General features: G+C 39.6%; 1 protein-coding gene across 1 annotated transcript in view; it reads right to left on the reverse strand.

Moving 5' to 3' along the window:
• Window positions 1-2,778: 2,778 nt before the first annotated feature.
• Window positions 2,779-25,833, reverse strand: part of MOSPD2 (motile sperm domain containing 2) — an 88,691-nt gene continuing 65,636 nt past the window's right edge. Inside the window, exons 10-15 of the mRNA XM_075854431.1 lie at window positions 24,448-24,560; window positions 23,999-24,095; window positions 22,915-23,011; window positions 22,344-22,473; window positions 5,172-5,274; window positions 2,779-4,444 (exon numbers count right to left, since the gene is read on the reverse strand). Coding sequence (XP_075710546.1) covers window positions 4,298-4,444; window positions 5,172-5,274; window positions 22,344-22,473; window positions 22,915-23,011; window positions 23,999-24,095; window positions 24,448-24,560 — 687 coding nt within the window. The 3' untranslated portion in view covers window positions 2,779-4,297. The remainder of the gene's footprint in view (window positions 4,445-5,171; window positions 5,275-22,343; window positions 22,474-22,914; window positions 23,012-23,998; window positions 24,096-24,447; window positions 24,561-25,833) is intronic.

Raw genomic sequence — 25,833 nt, forward strand, 5'->3', positions numbered from 1 at the left:
CCATTTCCTAACAAAAATATTTGAAATTGCATTATTTTGAAACTTTTAGAAGAACCTAAATTGGCTTTCCAAAATTCTACATTAATGTTACACCAAAGGCTATAGGTCCTTAATGTGCGATCAGTGGTGGCCCCACCCCCGGGACATTCAGATCAGTAGAAAGGAGGGACAGTGGCTTTACTGCAATACCTAGAACAGTGACGTCCATATGCATCTGGCTGTGTCTGGTACTGCAGCTCAGCCCTTTCAAGTGAAAAGTGATCAGCTGCAGTACCAGACACAGCGGAATAGACACCTGCACATACTACAGCCAAGGGAGTGAAGCTTCAGCTAGTGCCACAGCCCGGGGTCCTGGAGGAGGTTACGGAATTGGGACCCCACCGATCACACATTGATGGCCTATGTTAAGCAATGTTTACTCCTGGAAAACCCCTTTAAAGCCAGTTGCATACTACCGAGTGCCACTCAGGCCGTTTTTTCACGGCATCAGAGTGGCACCCTATAGTTTTTACGGACCATTCACTTTAGCGGGTGAATCGGGTCCGTTAAAACTAACCAGGCTCTCCGATCCGTGGAAAGATAGGACATGTAATATCTCTCCACGGATTGCGGACAGGACTCAAGGTGGCACATATGGTCGTGTGCATTAGGCGTAAGTCATAACAACATCACATATCATTAGGAATTTCACAGTATTAAAACATTTCACTTATTTTCTTGGATGGCATGCTGCTTAAACATTCTTAATATAGTTTTTCACAGTAGTAAGGGAGTTCTGTAACTCAATTGAGACATTTTTGCTATTCCCCTATAGCCTATTCTTCTTCTATAGCAATATTCACAACACTGCAAGGCTTAACTTTTAAACACTACCGTGTACTTTACAAATGTGACACAGTCATCTGGTAATTCAGCAACAATTTATCATCAACAGCTATAATACTAGCAGAGTCTGCCATTGTGCGGGATATCTAGCTCCATCATTTTATTATGTACTAACTAACCAAAGTATGCGCCTTATGGGAAATCTATCTAAAAAATACAAATCTGATCAGTGTGAGAGGAGTTCAGACTCTCTACAAAGTTCCTCAAACTACTTTCTTTGGTAACTAATGCCATCACCCGGCACGACTAAACCACACGTAAGACGATTTATTTCATCTAAATTTCTTAGCTATTCTATCGGGTCTCGAGAGCTCGAGTTTCTAGTGACATTTACAGGGTCAGACCAGAGGGAACATCTCAAGTAGGAGCCCCTTATGTCTCTAGTGTAAGGTGCCTGTCTTATTACTTTTCTCAGAGTAGTTGTTCGGTCATTGTATTTACAGCTAAACCGCCTGTCCACTTGTGAAAGTCATTTTGCATTTAACTTATAGAAATAATCTACATTAAAAGTAGAGTCATTTTGTAAGTACTTTGCATTACCTATTCTTGTACTGATTCGCAGTTACAGCCTGTCATATAATACAGGGCTGAACTCACAATTCTGCAGGCTGCAGAGCTGAAGTCTCCCAGTATTCTATGCTAGCACATCTATGCAGTGTTTGCTTTGGTAAATTGCATTCTGGGTAGAGTAGACTTAACCCTACACAATTTCCATAATATATATACTAAACAATGATCTGATTGCGAAAAAACGGACTCTCACCATTGCAGTGTGAGTGCTCAGCTAAGCTTTTAGGCCCCATTGATGTGTGTCCGATTTGACTCGGATTTCACACAGAAATCTGCATCAAATCCAACAACAATACGCATGCCATTCTTGTGAATAGAATTTCTGTAATCTCCTTCACAGGCTGCGAAAAATTTCTTACGTGGATTTCAATCATTGCTATGCGAAAAGGAGAATCTGCAACGAAATCTGCATATAACACGTGGATATTATTGCAGATTTTTAGGCCGGTTCCATGGTGTAAATTTTACACTGTGTGAGAACCTAGCCTTAGACAAGTTCAGAACTCAGAATCACTGCCAAACAAGTAACGTAATGTATTTATAATTGCTGCACTATTTGTGGAGATTATTTCTGAATAAACTGTAAAGTTGAACATACCCTTTAAGCAAGAGGTCATTCAATGCAGTCATCAAAAGTCGTTCCTGGCAGTGTGTTCTGCTTTAACAATTGGTAAAATGCAAGGGCACAGGGATAACAGATGGGTATATGGGAGGCAAGAGAACCGAGTCAATTTTCTGAGATAAATATAGAATTTGTTTTTATTATTATTTAGTCCGAGACAAAGATATAAGGACCTATGAAAATGAGGTCAGATTGTACTCCGTAATTTCCTTAAGAGTAACTATATCCTGCCTAAGTGCTTATACGTTTGCTCAAACAGCAATTCCCGAATACACTCTTATTACTGAAATGCTTTGTATATAGAAATTATCTGGACAAAACGTACAAATTGAGTTTTTCCAACACTCAAGGCACTCACCTCACCCCTTAAAGGGGTTTTCTCCCAAAACACATGTATTCCCTATCCACAGGATAGGCTATACATGTGTGATCGCTGGGGGTCCAACCGCTGGTATCCCCAGTGAGGAGAATGGGGGACCGAAGTCCTTCAAAGTTCTCCATGAGAATGTATCGCTAGTGCGCATGCTCGACCAGCATTCAATTCATTTCTATGGAGCTGTTGGAGACAGCAGGCCCGGAAGTCCCATAGAAATGAATTGAGCTCTGGTCGTGCATGCGCACTAGCGCTACATTCTTATGGAGCATTTCTAGGGACTTCGGTCCCCCGTTCTCCTCATCCCTGGGGATCCCAGCGGTCGGACCCTCAGCGGTCACACGTGTATAACCTATCCTGTGGATAGGGAATACAGGTGTTTGTGGGAAAACCCCTGCCCGGGATTATACCGTGGATCAGATTTTCTTTAAGGTCTGCCACTGGTGCTGCTGAAGGAGGAATGTGAATAGGCTGTCCTGCCCTGGATCTCCTGAACAGAGTCACCTTGGCAATTCATTCTTCAGGGGTGGGATGAATACCTTGAGTCCTGGCAAATGATTTTTCCCAGAACTATTCTTTAAAAAAAACAAAGAAGTAAAGTGGCACTTACTTCTCAGCTCACATGACTGTCCGTCGACTATAGACTTATCTACTGCAGTTTGTAGTAGCCCATTGATAAACTAGACTGTTGTAGAATGAAGTAGCTCCGGTGTGAGAATTTTAGAATTCTTGCGTACAGAGGATCATACAGCACAAGTTCTTGAATCGAGGGCTTCTGGGAATTGGTGTTTAAGCAAATTACATACAGTTAAAGTTGTCCCATGAAATCAATTATTCCTTATAGAAAAAAAAAAATCCTTTATCAATTTAAACAGTTTGAATTTTTTTTATAGATCCCGAGATACAGCAATTATTACCTTAGATTGGCACCCCCTGCGGTTTCTATCGTATGGCTCTTTGCACGTTCTTCCAGCGATGATTTTGCTGGAGGACAAGCACGCGACGATAGACTGAGTGTGCGGACGGATCTACTAGCAAGCAGCAGGGCATTGATCCACAAAGTACAGGGACTATTATCTATGTGGTATTGAACACAGTAGGGCCGAAGGATAAGGCATCGATGCCGCACCTGGGGAGAGTCAATAAAGGAGAGACACATGCAAGGCATTATGGGGCTTGTAGTAATCAGCCTTTAGTGCCATTATGTGTGCATGCCCTTAAACCCTTCCATTCTGTGCAACAAGGAGGGGCAAAAGAAAACTGGAAAGTAACAAAAAAGGTATATTTTATGCACGTTGTATACTTTAAACAGTTTTTATAAACATTTATACCTCTTTGGGAGCTTTTGGGATCAAAGGGTGTCGAGGGACAACCCCTTTAAGGGAAACAAAAGTGGATTTTTTTTTTAGAGCGGAGAAGGATAAAGGAAAACATATATAAAGAAGAGGGAATCCTGTGCATATGGTGCCAAATTGTCAACCCTTGGCTTGAGTCTACTACTCTGTTTTGTATAGCAGTAACGTACTATTTCCTCATTGGCAAGACAAATGCATACAAAAGAATAACAGGATAGCAGAAAATGCAAGCGTAGCCATCATGGATTCTAAATTGAAGTACCAATATGAACCTGAGATACCAGAATTTGGATATAGACATATAAGTACTCTCCATCCAGCTGTCCTCTCCGCTCTCTTGATGAGCGTGTTAGTCATTGGATTGTTTAGTTGTGTTATATGCCGAACACTAAAAGGCAACTTTGGTTCAGTCAGAAGATACCTCTTGCAGGAATAGCATATTAAATTTTTTTTTTTTGGACAAATCACAAATTGTCCAGGGTTGAAAATGGATTATCTGCTGGTGTCCTTCAGCATATATACGGCGGCAGAGACTATGGCAACTAAAACAGACAATAAAAATGTTATTAAGTGCTGGTACCAGATGCAGTGTCCAATCTGTTCTTCCAGTCTTCGGTTTGTTTCTAGTAGTTGATTTATCTGCAGGAAGAAGCAGAAAAATCCATTCATTATTGTGTACATGGTTCAAGGCCAAAAGATAACCAATACTCATATGGAGTCAAAATCATCAAAGATGTGGATTAAAAAAAATAAAAATAAAATAAAAAAAGAAGAATTCACAAAAGTATTTCACGGTTGTTTACCACCAATGGAAATTGGAAGTCTGAATATGGTTTAGAAAAAAAAAAGATAATATAAAACAAAAAAACTTTTTTTGTATTGATAAAAGCGATTGATTAATGGCAGTTCTGTTCTATTGCACCATAGGATCTGTCTGCTCTACGGACATGTCTGTTATATTAAATACTTGTATTTCCCATGAAATAACATTCACCTTGTAAGCCTTTTGTGACACCAATATGGAGACGATCTACTGTGAGCACTAAAAGTTTGGAACAGTTTAGGAGTGTCATTGACGTCATTAGCACTGGACACTCAGGGAATACAGTATTTACAACCAAGTCCGTTTTGGAGGCGTGGCCAGGGTAAGGGTGGGGCTTACAGCTCAATACATATTTATGTATGTGAACATGCGCTTCTCTAAAGGTTCCTGAATGGCAGATAGCCATTACTAGGGCTTCTAAAGTTAGCTGGCCACCTCTAATTTATGTAATTTCTATAAAAACCACAGAAAATTATATTTCGCTTTGTAGAAAGAGAATGATTATTATATGGTACGTAATCTCATTACACATACTATATTCACCTTAAAATGCAGCTCCTCATTGCTTAATAATGGCCTGTTCAATGTGCTTTCTTTTATTCCTAATGTGGCTGGCTTGTTGACTTCAACAACGTGGCATCTTAATCTATATAAAAAAAAAACAAAAAAAACAGGATTATATTCATAAAACAAAAGACAAAAAATATTTACTGGAACATATTTTTGAGTTCATGGCACTTAAAGGGTAACTAAATGTTCAACAAACTTCTGACATGTCCTAGTGACATGTCAGAAGTTGAAATTGGTGGACAAGCGGACAAACGTGAGTACAGCAGGGACCGCGCATGCACGTTCCTGGCTGTATAACAGAACAGCCCACACACGGCATGTCACTAGTGACGTGTCGTATACCAGGAAAATAAATGGAATAATTTCACCGCGTAACAGGTATACGGCTGATAAAGACAGGGGGCAGAGAGTGACGTCACCAGTCATGTGCCCCACGGCAGCATCGGGAAACTGGGCTAATTTTTAAAATGTAAGTAAATTACAAATGTAAGCACATTCCCAAGTTAAAAACACTAACACATAAAAGTTTTAACTCGGAAAACCCCTTTAAAGGGAACCGGTTACCAGCATTTCACCTCTTGAACGCTCCTCATCCCTTGCTGGCCACTGCTGCAAAAGTTCATTCCCGTTCTCCCGTCTCCTAAACTCCTCCTCCGACTGTAAATAACGGCCTGCAAATATTTTGCGCCTTTTATGGTAATAATCCAGCAGTTTCAGTCGTTCCTCTTCTCATGCCTGCCCACCGCGGAAAACTGGCCTGCCTGGAATGCTGAAGTCTCGTCTGAGATAGTAGCTAGTACGGTTGAAAAATAAAGACAACTGCACTAACCATTGTGCACGCGCACCAGAGCATCGGTGCGCAAGCGCGAGATTTTGTGTGTGCTGGGGGGAGGCGAGAAGCTGTCAATCAAAAGTAAGGAGGCAGAGTTAACTCGGAAAGGATTGAGGAATGAAGATATGACTCTTATACTCATTAGCATACGGCACCGGTACACTAAAAAAAAACGGAATACTAAAAAGGTACAGAGCCGACTTAGAAGATAATTATAGGTTACATAAAAATGATTTTTCACCCACTTCCACCAGGTATTGCTGGTTTAATAGGTGAAATGATGGTGACCGGTTCCCTTTAAGGATATATGACACTGAAAAACGACACTACAATATTTATTACCACTGAAAATAAAGCATATAATCATTACATTGTAATATGCCGTGATAAACTGTAGAACATTTGTTTCAATTTGTAACATTTCAATTATTAAGCCCAAAAGCACAATAGTGAAATACGGTATATACCAACATAATTTATTTTAATTATTTATATAGCGCAGTCAAGTTCCGTAGGGTGTTACATTGCACAATATCGGGCAAACAATTACAATAGAGTGATACAGACCAGATACATTGAGTCCTGCCTGTACAAGCCTACAATGTATGAGGAATGTCAGGTGGAGGCGGTGTTGGAATATTAGTTTGGGGACTCTTTAGGCCAGGTTATACCTGGAAGCGGTACGTTTTCAGTAAGTGTTTGGAAGTGTCGGTTTGAGGGTGGGGAGACATGAGAGAATCTTGTATGCAAGACTGTGAAGGAGGTCTTAAAGAGTGACTGCACTTTTGCATAACTTTTGATATGTCATAGAGACATATCAGATGTTTTCACCGGTGGAGGTCTTGGTGCTGAGATACCCACTGTCCCCGAAAAGAAGGTGCAGAAGAACTCAGCTGAGCGCCCTGCATCTTCGGCTGTGATCTGTGTTCCTGGTCAGGCTGAAGACAGGTTCACACTGAACGTCTATAACATACCAAAATTTTTTGTAAGTGTATTAACTCTTTAATGAATTTCCATAGTCTATAGCCAGATGACCAGTTAGAATATGTTCTGTACATTAAGAAAGCCTAGAAGTGCTACTGACCACAGATTCGTTTGTCAGCATTGCTGAGATGATTGATTTTACTTTTTCATCCATTTCATGTGTCTTCTGATGGGCTACATTTTGCCTTCTCTCCTCTCTTTTGTGCAGTGCTCGACTATCTCTGGCAGTCCCACAGAAATGAATGGAGCGACACCACGCATGCCCTACAGCTGCTCCATTCAAACGGAGACATCGGACCCCTATTTTCGTGATCGTTGGGAGTAACTGCGATCAGACACTTATCACCTATTCTGTGGATAGGTAATAAGTGTTGTTCGTGGGAAAACCCATTAAGGGCAAATGAAAGCTTTAATGTAGGACATAATGTAGAGGGGCAAACTTTTTTTCTCTAAAAACAAATCAATAAGACTGCAAGTGTGTGGTTATTTTAGAAAACTAACTTAACAATTCAATAAAATCATATTATGGTCACCCATAAAGTGCACATCTTGGCCTAAAGGAATTCTACGCCTTGGACAATCCGTACTTTTTAGAAGGGTCCCTAGATAATAAGCAGATCACAAAGTGTCCCCCTGCTGAGACCCCCAGCAATCAGCTGTGGGGAAACCTGGCAGTAAGTGTTCAATTTCTTTGCAGCGCCACCACAGGGGAAATTAACCCTTTCAGGACCAAGCTCATTTTGGCCTTCAGGACCAGCTCCATTTTTTCAAATCTGACATGTGTCAATTTATGTGGTAATAACTCTGGAATGCTTTTGCCTATCCAAGCGATTCTGAGAATGTAAAGAAAATTTGCAAAAATTATGATTTTTCTAATTTTAAATGCACCTGCTCATAAAACAGATAGTAATACCACACAAAATAGTTACTATTTCACATATTCCATAGGTCTACTTTATATTTGCATTGTTTTATTTTTCTAGGACGTTACAAGGCTTAGAACTTTAGCAGCAATTCCTCACATTTTCAAGAGAATTTCAAAAGGCTATTTTTTCCAAGGACCAGTTCAGTTCTGAAGTGGCTTTGAGGGCCTTACGTACAAGATACACCCCATAAATCACCCCATATTAAAATCTGCACCCCTCAAAGTATTCAAAAACAGCATTCAGAAAGTTTCTTAACCCTTTAGGCGTTTCACAGGAATTAAAGCAAAGTAGAGGGGAAATTTACTAATTTTATTTTTTTTGCTGAAATTCATTTGTAATACATTTTTTTTCTGTAACACAGAAGGTTTTACCAGAGAAACGCAACTCAAAATGTTATTGCCCAGATTCTGCAGTTTTTAGATATATCCCACATGTGGCTCTAGTGTGATAATGGACTGAAACAAAGGCCTCAGAAACAAAGGAGCACCTAGAGGATTTTGGGGCCTCCTTTTTTAGAATATATTTTAGGCACCATGTCAGGTTTGAAGAGGTCTTGTGGGGCCAAAACAGTGGAAATCCCCCAAAAGTTTTTGGAAACTACACACCTCAAGGAATTTATCTAGGGGTATAGTTAGCATCTTGACCCCAAAGGTCTTTTGCTATATTTATTGGAGTTTGTCTGTGAAAGTGAAAATCTACTTTTTTTCTGAAAAAATATTAAAAAAAATAATAATTGCAAGGAAGAATAAAAAGCACCCCAAAACTTTTAAAGCTACTACTCCCGATTACGGCAATACCCCATATGTGGTACTAAACTGCTGTTTGGACCCACAGCAGGGCTCAGAAGGGAAGGAAGGAGCGCCATTTGGATTTTGGAGCGCAGATTTTGCTGGAATCGTTTTCAGTGCCATGTCGTGTTTGCAACACCCTGGAGTGTAATACAGCCTAGAACGACGATTAAAAGATGATCTTTATTGATATTTGATAGTTTGGATTACTGCATTAGTGGCAAGGGTCTTCGAGTTATCATCTACTATAAGGTAGAACCAGTGATTTGAGGGTGTATGCATAGTGATCACCTGCTGGCTCTTCTCATGCTCTGACCGCTTGCTTGTGCCTATATTTAGACACTATGGGCTTATTAGCCAATTTTATTATAAAATATCAATAAAGATCATCTTTTAATCGTTCTTCTAGGCTGTATTACACTCCTGATACTATTGAACGTAACAGTTTCATCAAACCTGATAGTGAATAATTTCAACACCCTGGAGGGACAAAATCATTGGAAACCCCCCAAAAGTGACCCCATTTTGGACACTACACCCCTCAAGGAATCTTTCTAGGGGTATAGTTAGCCTTTTGACCCCACAGTTTTTTTTGCTGAATTTAGTGGAATTAGACTGTGAAAAAAAATAAACATTTCTAGGTTTTACAATAAATAAAAGGAGAAAAAGCACACAAAAATTTGTAAAGCAATTTGTCCTGATTACAGCAATACGCCATATGTGGTAATAAACTGCTGTTTGGACCCACGGCAGGACTCAGAACGGAAGGAACAATATTTGGCTTTTGGAGCTCAAATTTAGCTGGAATCGTTTTTGGGTGTCATGTTGCATTTGCAAAGACCCTGAGAGGCCAAAACAGTGGAAACACCCCAAAACTAACCCCATTTGAGAAACTACACCCCTTAAGGAATCTATCTAGGGGTATAGTGAGCATTTAGACCCCACAGGTCTTTTGCAGAAATTATTAGAATTAGGCTGTGAAAATGAATATCAACATTTTTTCCACAAAAATGTTGCATTTTTTCATTTTCACAAAGGATAAAGGAGAAAAAGCCGCCCAACATTTGTAAAGCAATTTCTCCCAAGTACGGCTGTACCCCACGTGTGGTCATAAATGCTTTTTCAGTAGAAATTAATTAACCCTTTCAGGATTGATCAGTTTTATGCTTTTACATTTTAGTTTTTCCCTCCCCACTTTCCAAGAGCCATAACTTTTTTTATTTTTCCGTCAATAGAGCGGTGTGAGGGCTTATTTTTTTGCGGGAGTTGTAGTTTCTAGTGACACCATTTAATGTACTGGGAAACGGAAAATAAAATTCTTTGCAGGCTGAAATTGGAAACAGCTGCAATTCCTCCATTGTTTTTTGGGTTTCGTTTTTACGGCTTTCACCGTGCGGTAAAAACAACAACTTACATTTTTTCTGAGACTTAATACGATTACGGTGTTACCAAATTGACACTGTTTTTTTTTTTTTATATTTTACTACTTTTACAAAACGTTTTGTTTCACCACATTCCGGGAGGCATCAGTTTTTTTATTTTTTGGTCAATTGAGCGGTGTGAGGGCTTATTTTTTGCGGGATGAGCTGTAGTTGTTTTTATTGGTACCATTTTTTTTTTTTTTACTTACAACGTTTTGATCATTTTATGATTTTTTTTAAGAGCGAAGGTGACCAAAAAACAGCGATTTTGGCGTTTTAAAGTCTTTATTTTTTACGGCGTTCCCAGTGCGATTTAAATAATGGTATATTGTAATAGTTCGGACTCTTACGGATGCAGCGATACCAATCTTGTTTATTTTTTAATTTCTTACATTACTTTAGAGGAAACATGGGAAAGGGGGATTTTTTGGACTTTGAATATATTATATATTTTTTTCACTTATAACAACTTTTTTTTGTTACACATTTTATTAATCCCTCCCAGGGGACTGGAACGAGCGATCATTAGATAGCTGGTACAATACACTGTAATACTAATGTATTGCAGTATAATGTCATTTTTACAAGCTCCTGTAACAGCGTGATCGCTGTTCCTGTCCGTTAGTCCCGGGTGTCAGCTGTAATACACAGCTGACACCTGCAGAATATGGAGCGGGCGCAGCGCATGAGCCCGCTCCATATATAACCCCCCGCACCACGACATTAAGTCATGGTGCGCGAAGGCGTTAATGCGCAGCGGATGGTGCAAAGTGAAAATTACAGTTTTCCACTGATATGCCATGTTAATGCACAAGATGTTGTGCCCAGTTTGTGCCACTGAAGAAAAATACCTCAAACAATGTTGAGTGGGTTCTCCTGGATATAAAATATCATATATGTGGACGTAAGCTGGTGTTTGGGCACGCTGTAGGGCTCAGAAGGGATGGAGCGCCATTTGGATCGTAGATTTTGCTTGGTAATAGTTCTGTTTGGAATTTTGCTGGTATTTCAGTTTATAACGTAGGGGCATATGTCAGCTGTGCGGAGAAGATCAGGGTATATGTAATCTGTGCGGAGTACATCAGGGCATAATAAGAGGGTATAATCATGCGGTAAATAAATAATAATTCATAAATATGTGGCTGGTGTCGCACTGATAAATGGTGCCCAATCTTATCCGCTTTTGGACACTGCACAATTTCTGTCGCTAACTTTTTTATTTTTTTTCCCACCGGAGCTGTGTGAGGGCTTATTTGTTGCGGAACAATCTGTAGTTTCCATTGGTACAATTTTAGGGTACATGTGATTATTCTTTATCACTTTTTTTTTTTTACAGTGTTCACCGTTATAAATGACATTTTACTTTATTCTGCGGGTCGATACGATTACGGCGATACCAGATGTATATAGTTTTTTTAATGTTTTGTGGCGTTTGCGCAATAAAATCAGTTTTCGATAAAATTATTTATTTTTTGTGTCACCATATTCTGAGAGCCGTAACTTTTTTATTTGTCAGTCAAAAAAGCTGTGTAAGGGCTTGTTTTTTGCGGGGTGGGTTGTAGTTTTTATTGTTACTATTTTGGGGTACACGCAACTTTTTGATCACTTTTTATTCTATATTTTGGGAGGGGTGATGACCAAACAAAATAGTGATTCTGACATGGTTTTTCAATTAATTTTTTTGCGGTGTTCACCGTGCGGGAAAAATATTATTATAGTTTTATAATTTGGGTCGTTACGAACGCGGTGATACCAAATATGGGTACTTTTTTTTTTTTTTTAACATTTTCATTTTTCTCTTATAATAAAAGACTTTTACAAAAACAAAAAATGCTTTTTTTTTCCTATCTTATAACTTGTTTTTACACTTTAATAAAAATGTTTTATAACTTTTTTTTTTTTTACTTTTTACTTGAAGACCTGCAGCACTGATATCTGCTAGAATACATTACACTACCTAGGTAGTGTAATGTATTATAAACTGTCAGTGACCGTTTATAATATGAGGACCGGCCTCCGGCTGGTTCTCATGGGCTGCCGTGCATGGCAGACCCGGAGGCTGTTGTATGGCCTCCGGTTTTGCCATGCAACCGACTGCAGCACCCGCAATCGGTCCCCGGGAAATTTTGTTGTAGCAACAAACTTTCCAGTTTGTTGCTACAACACACTTTCCTTGCGATCACATGATCGGGGCCTGAACCAATTAGGTCCCGATCAGGTTTCCGGGACCAGAGGCAGGGGTTAACAGCGCGATCCGGGTGTCAGCGCTACTCTGAGACACCCGGATCGCGCTTTTAACACCCACAGTGAATTCACGTTGGCACTGCACAGAGCCCAGCAAGTGCTGTCGTGAATTTACTGTGATCGGTCGGGAAGCGGTTAAACATTACACAGTGTCCATTCATATTAATGTGTTGCCTGTGTAATGCAGGACAGGTCCTCCAGAGCGAGAGACGCTCTATGTGACCGCTCTCTACTCTGGCCAAGAGATGAGGATTCTGAACAGAAAACCCCCTAATAACTCAGAATTCCCTAATAGGGTGTATGAAAAATGGGTTTTCTAAACTAGACAACCCCTTTAACAAACCTTTATGGCATAAAAGAAGATTTTATATGAAAATTCTATTGATTTTGCAGCTTTGTACAGAAAGAAAACCTCCTGACACTATACTTTCTTGCTGTTCTGATAATATCAGTACTACTACTCTCCAATATAATATTTACATCAGCACCAAAGGTGGAGTGGTTTCACCTTTTGGCAAGATAAGGGAAGCACAGAGATGAATGACTCCAACAAAGTGGAAGAAATTGTAGCTTAAAGTCCACCTCCACTTTAGGTCTCCAGTCCGACCTGACCTTGGGCATGAAGAGACTCTCCTGCATGCTGGGCGGTTCAGTTGCTGCAGGAACCGTTTGAGGCCCGGAGAGAGTATTGTACACAGGTATAATTCTTAATAAGAGTGTGACTGTGTCTAGTACTGCAGCTTAACTCCGTGCACCTAATAAGCCGAGCTGCAGTACCAGGCATAGCCACACATATATGGACGTCGCTGTGTCAGGTACTGCAGTTAAGGCTATGTTCACATCTGCGTCTGGGTCTCAGCTTGGAGCCTCCATTGCCTATTCCGACAAATGCCTCAGCAGACCCCATTGCGAGTCAAAAGGGTCCGCTGGGCACCGCTGGTAACTGTAGTGTGATGGATCCGTCACTGTGTAGTAGCTTCTATTATAATCGGAAGCCACAATGCAGTTGTGAACAGAACCGGAGCACAGCTGCCCCTTCAGTCTGCTGACTGGTAAAGGTATCAGGAGTGGGACCCCCACCGATTACACATTGATGGCATATGAAGTAGTATGTGCTATGTAAAATCCCCAAAAAGCCCTTTAACTAATGGTCAAACAACAGCCAGGAATGGATTCTGGATATGTGGACGAGGACAAGCGATTAGCATTCTTCATCCACAATACTTTTTGTGATTTTAATTAAAACAGAAAGGTGCTTTAGGCATTGCTGGCAATAAGAGGACGATGTAAATAGAATGCTATTCTTACAAAGACGAGTTTAGATTATGAACACAAATTCTACAGCTCAGAAATCCGCCTCATCCAGCCCCGGCAGACTGTGCGAGGACATCCCTGGAATAAGTTAGTGGCGGTCATTCACATGGGATCCCAAAATGTAAAATCCAGCATCTTTGCGGTTTCTTTGAAACTCTGCAGTGTAAAAAATCTCATTGTGCTACCTGGAAAAGCAGGATAGCTGCGGCTGCTGTATCATATAACTTTCATTATGTCTCTGTGTTTTATATTTCGGGTGCACGGTTCTAAATGGCTGTGTGTATGATCGGTTTAGTACACATTTTTATCCATATAACCTAGATTATTAAAGTGAATAGAGGTCATTACCCATAATGCAGGTATTCCTAGTAACGCTATTCAGCTGGTGTCAGGCTGGGTTCACACTGCGTTTTTTTACACTTAAACCACGCCGCAAAACTCTCCAAAAACCGGCCGAAAATGGCTCCCATTGATTTCACATGCCCTATCTTCGCGCGGTTACGCCTCTCACCTCCCATTGACATCAATGGGAGGCAGGGAAAGCGTACTTCGCGGCGTTTTATGCCCGCGGCGCTCAATGGCCGCGGGCGAAAAACGCCACAATAATAACGCGGCGTGAAGCAGAGGAAAATCTGCCTCAAACTTACAAACGGAATTTTGAGGCAGATTTTCCGCCTGCAAAAAACTCTGTGTGAACCCAGCCTTAGGGTTAAAGGCTTTGCCTGTAAGTGACACTCGGCCAAAAACTGCATAGAAAAAACCCAAAAAGTAACTAGTGTTAATTCCGCAGCCTTTTTTTTTTTTACCATGCGGCACTCTACCGAAAAGATTTTCCAGTTTTATGCACGTAAAGCCTCATTACTGTATAATAAAAAGTTCCGCAACTCTCTAACCTACTTTGTGTTTCAACTGTTTAATGTCTTGAAGATCTCGGTTTGCCATTAGTGGATGAAAACATTCACATCCAGAGAGGTGGATACAATTGCAGACAATCCTCTCAATCATCATCAGTAAGTCTGGATTTCAGGCTGGCAGTTTTGTAGCAAATGTCTAGCACAGGAGAGAGATTTGTGCTGCTGTTGATATATGCAGCTTACAGTGGGTTACATAGACTGGATACATTGGTATTTGCAAAGGTATTTGGTCTGTGCAGGTTTATAACATCCTAACGTCTTCATCCACAGACAGCATACAGATGTAGGCACCTGCGCCCCAAGAGACCTTCTTAAACAACTTGATACATGACGCCTTCTGTCTGAAACGTTGCTGCTATGGGTTTTAAGGACGTGCACCTACTTCTAACACAGTATTGGTGAGAATGGTGCTTTAATTTAGAATAGAATACAGATGAAGAAATTGGTGAGGGACTAAGGCCTCATTTACACGAGCGTGTGCGTTTTGCGTGCGCAAAAGGCACTTGACAGCTCCGTGTGTCATCAGTGTATGACATGTCATGAGGCTAGTCGACGTCAGTCACTGTCCAGGGTGCTGAAAGAGTTAACTGATCGGCAGTAACTCTTTCAGCACCCTCGACAGTGAATGCCGATCACCATATCGAGTAACCGGTTTAAAAAAAAAAAAAAAAAAAAAGAGGTTCGTACTTACCGAGAACTTCCCGGCCGTTGCCTTGGTGACGCGTCCTTGGTGACGTGTCTCTCGACATCTGGCCCCACCTCCCTGGATGACGCGGCAGTCCATGTGACCGCTGCAGCCTGTGCTTGGCTTGTGATTGGCTGCAGCTGTCACTTGGACTGAATTGTCATCCCGGGAGGTCAGACTGGAGGAAGAAGCCGGGAGTTATCGGTAAGTCAGAACTTTTTTTTTTTTTTTTTTACACGTTCATGTATATTGTGATCGGAAGTCACTGTCCAGGGTGCTGAACCAGTTTAACTCCTTAACGCCGAAGGACGGATATATCCGTCCTCGGCAGCTGCTAGTTCGCGCAGGAGGACGGATATATCCGTCCTGTGATGGCGCGGGTACTGAGACTGTACCCACGCGATCAGCGGCAGGAGCACGGCTGTTATACACAGCCTGGCTCCTGCTGCAACTGCCGGAATCGAAGCGCGTGCCGATTCCGGCAGTTTAACCCATTAAATGCCGCTGTCAATAGTGACAGCGGCATTTAATGTGTTTGACAGAGGGGGGAGCTCCCTCTGTCACCCGATCGGCGCCCCCGCAAACAAATCGCGGGTCGCCGTCGGTTTTCCATGACAGCCGGGGGTCTAACAAAGACCCCCAGGTCTGCCTTCAGCATCTGCCTGTTAGGTCATGCCTCCGGCATCGCCTAACAGGTTGCCTGTCAGTTTTACACTGACAGGCAATAATGCTTCGGTATACTAAGTATACCAAAGCATTATATATGCGATCAGCAGATCGCATAGTGAAGTCCCCTGGTGGGACTTTTAAAAAAAAATGTAAAACAGTTAAATAAAGTTTGTGAAAAAAATAAATAAATAATTACAGTCAAAGTCAAATAAAACTACTTTTTTGGCCCAAAAAGTGGTTTTATTTAGTAAAACTGTCAAAACAAATCACACATACACATATATGGTATCCCCGCGTTCGTAACAACTTGACCAATAAAATGAACATATTAATTAAACCGCCGGATGAACGGCGTCCAAAGAAAACGCAAAAAACAACGTCAAAATTCTCTCTTTTCTCCCATTCCCCCCATAAAAAATAAAATAAAAGTTAATCTATAAGTCCTATGTACCCCAAAATAGTACTAATAAAAACGACACATTGTCCCGCAAAAATCAAGCCCACGTACGGCCACATCGACGGAAAAATAAAAACGTTACGCCTCTTGGAACGCGGCGATGCAAAAACAAGTAATTTTTTTCTAAAAGGGTTTTTATTGTGCAAACGTAGAAAAAACATATAAAACCTTTACATATTTGGTATCCCCGTAATCGTGCCGACCCATAGAATAACGTTAACATGTTATTTACGCTGCATAGTAAACGGCGTAAATTTATAACGTGAAAATTAATGCTGGAATAGCTGCTTATTTTCAATTCTCTCCTAAAATAAAGTTAATAAAAGTTAAATCAATATATTGTAAGCATCTAAAAATGGTACAATTACAAAATACAACTCGTCCCGCAAAAAACAAGCCCTTATACGGCTATGTCGACGGAATAAAAAAAGAGTTACGACTCTTGGAATGCGATCGTGAAAAAACAAAAAATAATCCTTGGTCATTAACGTGCAAAATGGCCCGGTCATTAAGGGGTTAACTCTTTCAGCACCCTGGACAGTGACCGTCTCCTGACGTCGCGTACCGGAACATTTTTTGCCGGGTTCGGTCAAAACGAGTTCGGCCGAACCCGGTGAAGTTCGGTGCGCTCATCTCTAAATTCTGACACTCCGTTTGGATGTTTGTAAACAGAAAAGCACGTGGTGCTTTTCTGTTTACATTCAGTTTGACAGCTCTTGCGCGATTCACGCAGTTCGCAAGGAAGTGCTTCCGTGCGGCATGCGTGGTTTTCACGCACCCATTGACTTCAATGGGTGCATGATGCGCGAAAAACGCACGATTATAGAACATGTCGTGAGTTTTACGCAACGCACTCGCGCTGCGCAAAATTCACGCATTGTCTGCACTGCCCCATAGAGTAATATAGGTGCGTACGACACGCGTGAAAAGCACGCGCGTATATTACGCTCGTCTAAATGAGGCCTAAAAACAAAGTATTTGTGATGTTTAATAGCTATTACGCTTTATTTATAGAAGACGTAAAAACCCCTAAAAAGGTGATCATGAACCATTAAAAATGAACAGTGCACCAAGGTGCACTCAAAGCACTGAATAGGGACATATATAATTTATAGTAAGATGCCAACTGCAGCACTCTGCCTACTGATGGCTGCTGATGTACTGAAAAATAAGTTAACAAAAAAATAAAATATATAAGAGTAATAAAGATATATTACAAATCTGGCAGATTTGATGTTTGACGATTATATAGTCAATGTTAATCTAAAGATAGAGCAACAGATGTAAAAGTTCCCAGACTGGTGCACGATTACCGTTCCCATCACCACTGGTTAGATCAGTATGAGGACATCCTGGAGAGCAAATAAATGTAGGCATTTGGTAAATATGGAGAGAGGGGGTGACAAGAAGCTGATATAGTCAGTCAGTTCCTCCCATGAACAGATGCCTATTGCTTGCAGCATTGGCAGTGCTGATTTTCATTACGATTTGCCATATTGATCGAATTATTATCAATCATGATAATTGCCATAGTAGTTTGTAAGGACTAGTGGGGACTTAACAATAGCAGGGATTTATTTGACTATGATGTTCTCATCCACCAACATACAGATAATAAGTTTTCAGTATTCAAACATCCGTCTTATTGTGGGTAAAGTAAGAAATTTATATAGAAATATCACTCCACTTTTTCGGAGTGACTATATTCTTGTCCATAGCGGGCAGTATTATTCTAGTAGCAATTATCTTGTACATAGGTGGCAGTATTATAGTAGTTATATTCTTGTACATTTGGGGCAGTATTATAGTAGTTATATTCTTGTATATAGGGGGCAGTATTACAGTAGTTATATTCTTGTACATTTGGGGCAGTATTATAGTAGTTATATTCTTGTATATAGGGAGCAGTATTATAGCAGTTATATTCTTGTACATAGGGGGCAGTATTATAGTAGTTATATTCTTGTACATAGGGAGCAGTATTATAGTAGTTCTATTCTTGTACATAGGGAGCAGTATTATAGTAGTTATATTCTTGTATATAGGGGGCAGTATTATAGTAGTTATATTCTTGTATATAGGAGGCAGTATTATAGCAGTTATATTCTTGTACATAGGGGGCAGTATTATAGTAGTTATATTCTTGTACATAGGGAGCAGTATTATAGTAGTTCTATTCTTGTACATAGGGAGCAGTATTATAGTAGTTATATTCTTGTATATAGGGGGCAGTATTATCGTAGTTATATTCTTGTATATAGGAGGCAGTATTATAGTAGTTATATTCTTGTATATAGGGGGCAGTATTATAGTAGTTCTATTCTTGTACATAGGGAGCAGTATTATAGTAGTTCTATTCTTGTACATAGGGAGCAGTATTATAGTAGTTATATCCTTGTACATAGGGAGCAGTATTATAGTAGTTCTATTCTTGTACATAGGGAGCAGTATTATAGTAGTTCTATTCTTGTACATAGGGAGCAGTATTATAGTAGTTATATTCTTGTACATTTGGGGCAGTATTATAGTAGTTATATTCTTGTATATAGGAGGCAGTATTATAGTAGTTATATTCTTGTATATAGGGGGCAGTATTATAGTAGTTATATTCTTGTACATAGGGAGCAGTATTATAGTAGTTCTATTCTTGTACATAGGGAGCAGTATTATAGTAGTTCTATTCTTGTACATAGGGAGCAGTATTATAGTAGTTATATTCTTGTACATTTGGGGCAGTATTATAGTAGTTATATTCTTGTATATAGGAGGCAGTATTATAGTAGTTATATTCTTGTATATAGGGGGCAGTATTATAGTAGTTATATTCTTGTACATAGGGAGCAGTATTATAGTAGTTCTATTCTTGTACATAGGGAGCAGTATTATAGTAGTTATATTCTTGTACATTTGGGGCAGTATTATAGTAGTTATATTCTTGTATATAGGAGGCAGTATTATAGTAGTTATATTCTTGTATATAGGGGGCAGTATTATAGTAGTTATATTCTTGTACATAGGGAGCAGTATTATAGTAGTTCTATTCTTGTACATAGGGAGCAGTATTATAGTAGTTATATTCTTGTACATTGGAGGCAGTATTTTAGTAGTTATATTTTTGTACATAGGGGCAGTAATATAGTAGCAATTTTCTTGTACAAAAGGCGGAATTATAATAGTAGTTATATACTTGTACTTGGTGGGGCAATGCACACACTAAGTCTTTTTTTATTGTAACATTATATATATGTTTTTATTTTTGGCGACTCAAAAATGTATTTGGCCCCTACATTTTTCATTTTAAAAGCCAGAGGCCCCTAGATTATATATAATCAGCCTGTAGCACCGCATCTACTTCAAATTCTCAAGTGCAACCATTAACGCCTGACTGCATGTAATCAAAAGCGGCATCTTGAATAGCAACAAAAACAATAATACTTCAAACAGACTTTAGAACAATTATTAATTACCAGAAAACATTGGATTCCATGTAATAAACAACTACTCCATGTTACCACTCTAATCATTATAATAAAATAAGAACCAATTCTGAGCAAGAACTTAATTAACGACTATTCAGCTGCAAAGTCGGTGGTTCATTAACTTCTGAAGTCTCTCTGCTTTCTGTAGAGGAAACCTTTTGAACCTACAATATTCATAAGATTTAAATGCCAAAGTAATTACAGATAATAAGACTTGCTATATATTTTTTCTGTCAATAGATTTTTATGCTTTTTGTAGATTTGGTTACTAACGAATAGCCACTGCTTTTATAAAAGTAGTGAGACTTCTTTGCAAACATACAATATAAAAAGACTATTGACTATTTCCTGTGCATGAACCTGGTGATTAAAAGCTTATTATGGTGTATTTATAGAAGACTTTTAACGCATTTTCATGTTTTTCCTGCTGCTAAACCGCTACATTTTTGTAAAATTTGCTGTGGTTTTCCGTGATTACGAAAATTGTGGCAGAAACTGGGACAAAAATTACTCGATGAATCCAAACTGCTGTATAGCATTAGCAGAGATTCACGCTCGCCCACTTAGGTCAACATATTTGTATGTGTTTGAAAAACCGGCTCAGGGGCTTTAGGGTATGTTCACACGGCAATGCCAATTACGTCTGAAATTACGGAGCTGTCTTCAGGCGAAAACAGCTCCTGAATTGCAGACGTTTTAAGTGCACGCGTTTTTTGCTGCGTCTCTTACGGACGTAATTGGAACTTGTTTTCATTGGAGACAATGAAAAACGGCTCCAATTACGTCCCAAGAAGTGACATGCACTTCTTTGAGGCGGGCGTCTTTTTACGCACCGTCTTTGAAAAGAGGCGCGTAAAAAAAAAGCCCGTCTGCACAGAACATCGTATGACCCATTGAATTCAATGGGCAGATGTTTGCAGCAGTTTTTTCGGCCGTAATTCGAGGCGTAAAACGCCTGAATTACGTCCGTAAATAGGGCGTGTGAACATACCCTTATAACGATGGCGTTTGACCAGAACATATTGTACATATATGTAAATCAGGAAATCTGTTCTACAGAGCTCCAAATCCCCGGCTTACCTTCACACATTGACTGATTAAATTCGAAGTCCCTGCCGCCACCACAAGGGGGAGTTCAGTGCATATGGATTTATACGGTTACTATTTAGTGATATAGCCAGTGATCTTCCCTTAGTGGCGATGGCAGGAAGCCACAATGACTACGTGTCCGGAAGTAGAAGAAGCGGTTCAGTTCTTGGCTACCCTCTCAGTCAAGTGCTCTGCCTCTACAGAAGATGTGCTAGCATTTAGAAGGGTAAAAACATATTGGCTAACTATATGGGTATTTCCTGAGCAGCGCTGTAGTGAACAAATGCTAGCATTCTATAGCAGATTTATTGCAGAAAAACAGCAGAATGTGTTACCAGATCGTATCTGTTCTACTGTGACAACAAAAGTACAGGTGAATACATTGTGCATTAATACTGAGTCTATCTGTGCCAAAATCCTAATGGTGGCAGCCATTCATAAGCATACAAACTTATTATCAATCAGTAACAAGTTAGCTGAAGAAATACAAAAAATTGTGTGCGCTGGTGTTGAGAAAGCATATCACCAATCTTCAGTGGAACATTATTATTGTACTGCATAAAAATATGTGCCACTTTGGGTCGGGGTTTAATGGGGTTATCCCATGATTCAGGCGGTTAACAGCGATTTTAAAGTTCTTTCCAGTGTTTCTAGCATAAAAAGTAAAAATTTTTGCTTGCTTGTGCTGCTGCAAATCTGTGCTGCTTGGGGAAGGGATTCAAACAGATTCAGTCTCCTGCCCCCAGGGGCAGCTGACAATATAGTCCCGTTTTACTTACCTGCACATAGGTAACATGTGATAAACAGTAGTGAAGATGTATACGGTGTAACATCTACAGTTTAACACCCCCTTAAAAAAAAAAACTGTGAAAATATAATGAAATAAAACAATAATGCCTTAGTAGGCACGTACAGGGTTCATATCAGCTGTGAGGACGCAGAGCTCTACAATCCTAACAAGCTAAGAATAAACTATATTGCCATGCTACTGTAGAGGCTCTGCTCCTTCCCTGACAAGCAGGACAGAAATCTTTTTGTATTGGTTTCTCTGAAGTGAACAGAGGATCACTACTTGGAGAACTGGTTGTTGGGAGAGGGACTGAGCATGCATATTCACTTAGCTCATTAGGAGGAAGTACATGTTGCTATACACGTTGAACCCCAGGTGGCACCATACTATGTAAGTAAAATGTCATAACCCTTCAACGGATAATTTTTTTTACCTTTTTTTTTTTTTTAACAGCATGTAAATGGCAAACATTGTTCATTTTGTATGATCTATAACAATGAATATGATATTGCATGGTCGGACAACCCCTTTAAAATTAAGAAGTGAACACTACCTGTGTTCCATGACCTTATTCCTGGGAACTTCCTTCCAAAACTGAGCTAGTTCTTGTGCTCCTGTTCCCGGTGATTGCTCCATCTCTGCAGCCATCACTAAGAAGCGGTCTTGAAGTGATGCGGTGGATGCTTTGAAACATAAAAGAAATAAACATGAGAAAAAAAAAAAGGAAAAAAAGCAATTTAGGGAAAAGTTTAACATAAGGAGATTAAGAGGCAAATACATTTTCTAGTAGATATTGATGCCAATTCATTATGAATGTGGAGCATGTGTCTACCTGAAGAGAAGCTCTTTGTAGTGTAATCAATCACAGACTTGGCTTGTCATGACAAGGTCTTGAACTTTCCTTAGAATATCAAACTTATGAGATGAGAATCACACATCTAAAATTTCCTCTAATAGAAAATATCTTAAATGCAAAGGGTTTGTATGTAACATTGGAAATTGAAAATTCCTTATTTATACTGCTCTTGTAGAACAATGTTTTTCTAATATAACACATTCCTCTAAATGCAAACCCTCAAATTGTCTTCTAATAACAAGTTATGCTTTTGGTTACAAGGAGTTACCTGCATGAAGAGAGACCACAATGTCGACCGTAGAGCCGGGTTCACAACTGCTGTTGCTTGGTTTTACCCGAAATTTATCAGGGGCTGTTGTCCTCACCTAAGAACAGAATGTACAGTTAATAGGATCAAAAGTTTTATTACCTAGCCAAAGGAGTCCAATTGCAGAGACCTCTTTAGTTCACTAAAATGGGGGACCCCCTGTCCTCTAATCTGGTCAGGCTTTATATGAGCAGGGCCTGCTCCATTATATTCTAAAAAAAAGCTGTGATGGTCCTAATTTTTATTACATCAAAGACAATCCTGTTAGTCTAGTGTAATAAAGCACATCTAGAATAGGATGCAATAGTTTTATCCTATTACAACCAAAATAATCCAATGCATTTTAACCTTTCATTTTCGGCAAAAGTAAACTCAAAAGAAATATATAGAACCTACAAAACATGGGAGTCACAGAACATTCCAATAAAACAGCAATGCTTTATTATACATATTAAAAATGATCAAACACCACATAATTGACCGTGGAGGAATGATCCACAAAAACACTGAGCTACGTATGAGCACCCTGTGCAAACAATAGAACCCCAGTCCTCTGGCATGTAATATTATATCAGTCATAGTACATCACTCAAATTGATTTGTGCCAATGGGGCAGATAAAAACCATACAGTCTAAAAAAGTAAATGCAAAAGATATACCAGGTCTATTGGTACTCACTGTTTTTGAGGATCATTCCTCCACGGCGAATCGTGCATTTGTTGATTTTTAATACAAATAATGAAGAATTTGTATTTTATTCGAATGGTCCTTAACTTTATTTTTTTGTAGGTCCTATAGTTTTAGTCTATCAAAACCGAAGAGGGGGACATCTTGAAGGGTTTGTCTCAAAGACCACCTTTTTTTCTGATTGGAGCCGCCTCTTACATTCCCGACAAACAGCTGATTTTGCTAGGGGAATTAGTCGAAGCCTATGCATTTGCCCTGCAGTGGCCACTGCACGTCAAATGTAGTATTACATGTGGCCGTTTAAATGAATACCCTAATAGGGCATATGGACAGATCCGTCATGATATGTTTTACATACCTTAAATGCCACTGTATTTTTGGTGACATTATTGAGGATGATAATACATTTCCTTTCTCCACTTTCCTTAGATCCAAAATGCAATTCATCTGCAGGACTAGCAAGAAACACGTCATTAATGCGACGTTCACAAATTAAAAGATAACTTTTTCTAATGAGGACAGATGCTGCATAATAGTTTATTACTGAACTTTCCAAAGTCTCATTTGCAAGGACAGAAAATGAAACCGCGTCAACCTTTTGGGAGTTCTCCTTTAGAAGAAAACATCAACAGAAAAACGTGACTTTGGTGCTCAAATGAGACAAATCAGCAAAACGTCAGCCGTCGTGAGACATACTTCTGAAGGCGAAACATGCTTGATGTCAGCACTTTAAGAGACGCATTTCGCAATCTTCACAGCCATAAAGTTATAAAAGTGAACCTTGGAAGTTGTAATCTTCTAACATACCTAACATGTAGTAAAGGTCCTTTAAAAATGGTTGACGTCCTCCTGTTGTTTTTTGGCTTCACATCGGTCTTTTCACTGTCGTCATGTTTGAAATTATCTTCTATGCTATGTAACTGCAATAGAAAAAAAATGAAGGTGAAATCTATTGTTTTATGCTGGATCGGTCAAGCTACTGTGTCCCTTTTACCACCCCACTCCATTACAGAGACAAATTGCATCATGTGTAGCCAGCGTAATTATGGGATACAAAAAGAAGAGCAATTTAGGTTTGTAAAATCCGGTCTAGGAAATGATACAACAAAGGACACATAAAAGGCTTTGCTTTAGCTGAAGTTGCAACAAACATATGATTTGTCCGAAGGCATTTTTACTAGAATATACTAGAGACTTTGAGGCATTGAAATTAAAAGGCAAAAATGTTGTAAATATGTGCACCTATGCATAGATACACATAGGTCTGCAAAGGAGCTGTATACACAAAATAGGAGATTTTAAAATAAAGATTATTTGAGAACTTTGCTTCATTTTTGGTCACTCTTGGTCACCGATGGCAGATGTCAGGGGAAAGAATGATCTGCATGTTTGGAATGAGCGTTCAGTACAGGCGTTCAGCTGACCGCTTTCTAGATTGTATAGGCGCCTTTAATAGAGATTGTCTACATTGTCATACTGCTTGTATAGAAACTGAACTAGTAAATAAAGCATTTTCAAATTTTGTAAAGAATCAATTGTACTTAAAAGGGGTTTTCCAGAGAGAAAATTGATGGCCAATCCTCTATCAATTTACTGGTAAAATCAGTCTTCAGTGATGAAGAGGGATTATGAGCCTCACTGAGAAATCAGGTTACAGCTGCTGCCCATAGAGTTCTAGGGAGAGGGAGCAGAGAGACAGAAGCAGAGACACAAAAGTTAGACCGCTCAGGATTGAACATGGAATTTGAAGGGCATTCAACGCTGAAATCCGTGTCAAATACGCATCGTAAACACCGTTCACATACAGTGGTAAAAAAAAATAAATCTGTGAAGTAGCATGCTACTTATTCCCATGGATACCGCAAGGAGAAAAGCAGCAGATTAGCCCCATGCAATGGGGCTAATCATTGATCGGATCCACAGCACATCAAACTGCACATCCGCAACAGAAATCCGAGTGTCAGCGGATCCTGTAGTAAATGGGTCGCATTTGAGTCTTAAGCTATATTCACATGTTAAGAACTTGATGAGGATTTAGGAGCGGATTCCGCGTCTAAATCTTTGTCAAGTTCACTCACATTCCTCACCCGATGCCAATGAATGAGATATTTTATACCCTATTCACATTCAGCAGAAGGAAATCTGTGCAGATTTATGTCAAGGATTACACATGGAAAAACCGTGGATTCGCTG

Source organism: Rhinoderma darwinii, chromosome 2 (assembly GCF_050947455.1).
Source record: "Rhinoderma darwinii isolate aRhiDar2 chromosome 2, aRhiDar2.hap1, whole genome shotgun sequence".
Lineage (NCBI taxonomy): Eukaryota > Metazoa > Chordata > Amphibia > Anura > Rhinodermatidae > Rhinoderma > Rhinoderma darwinii.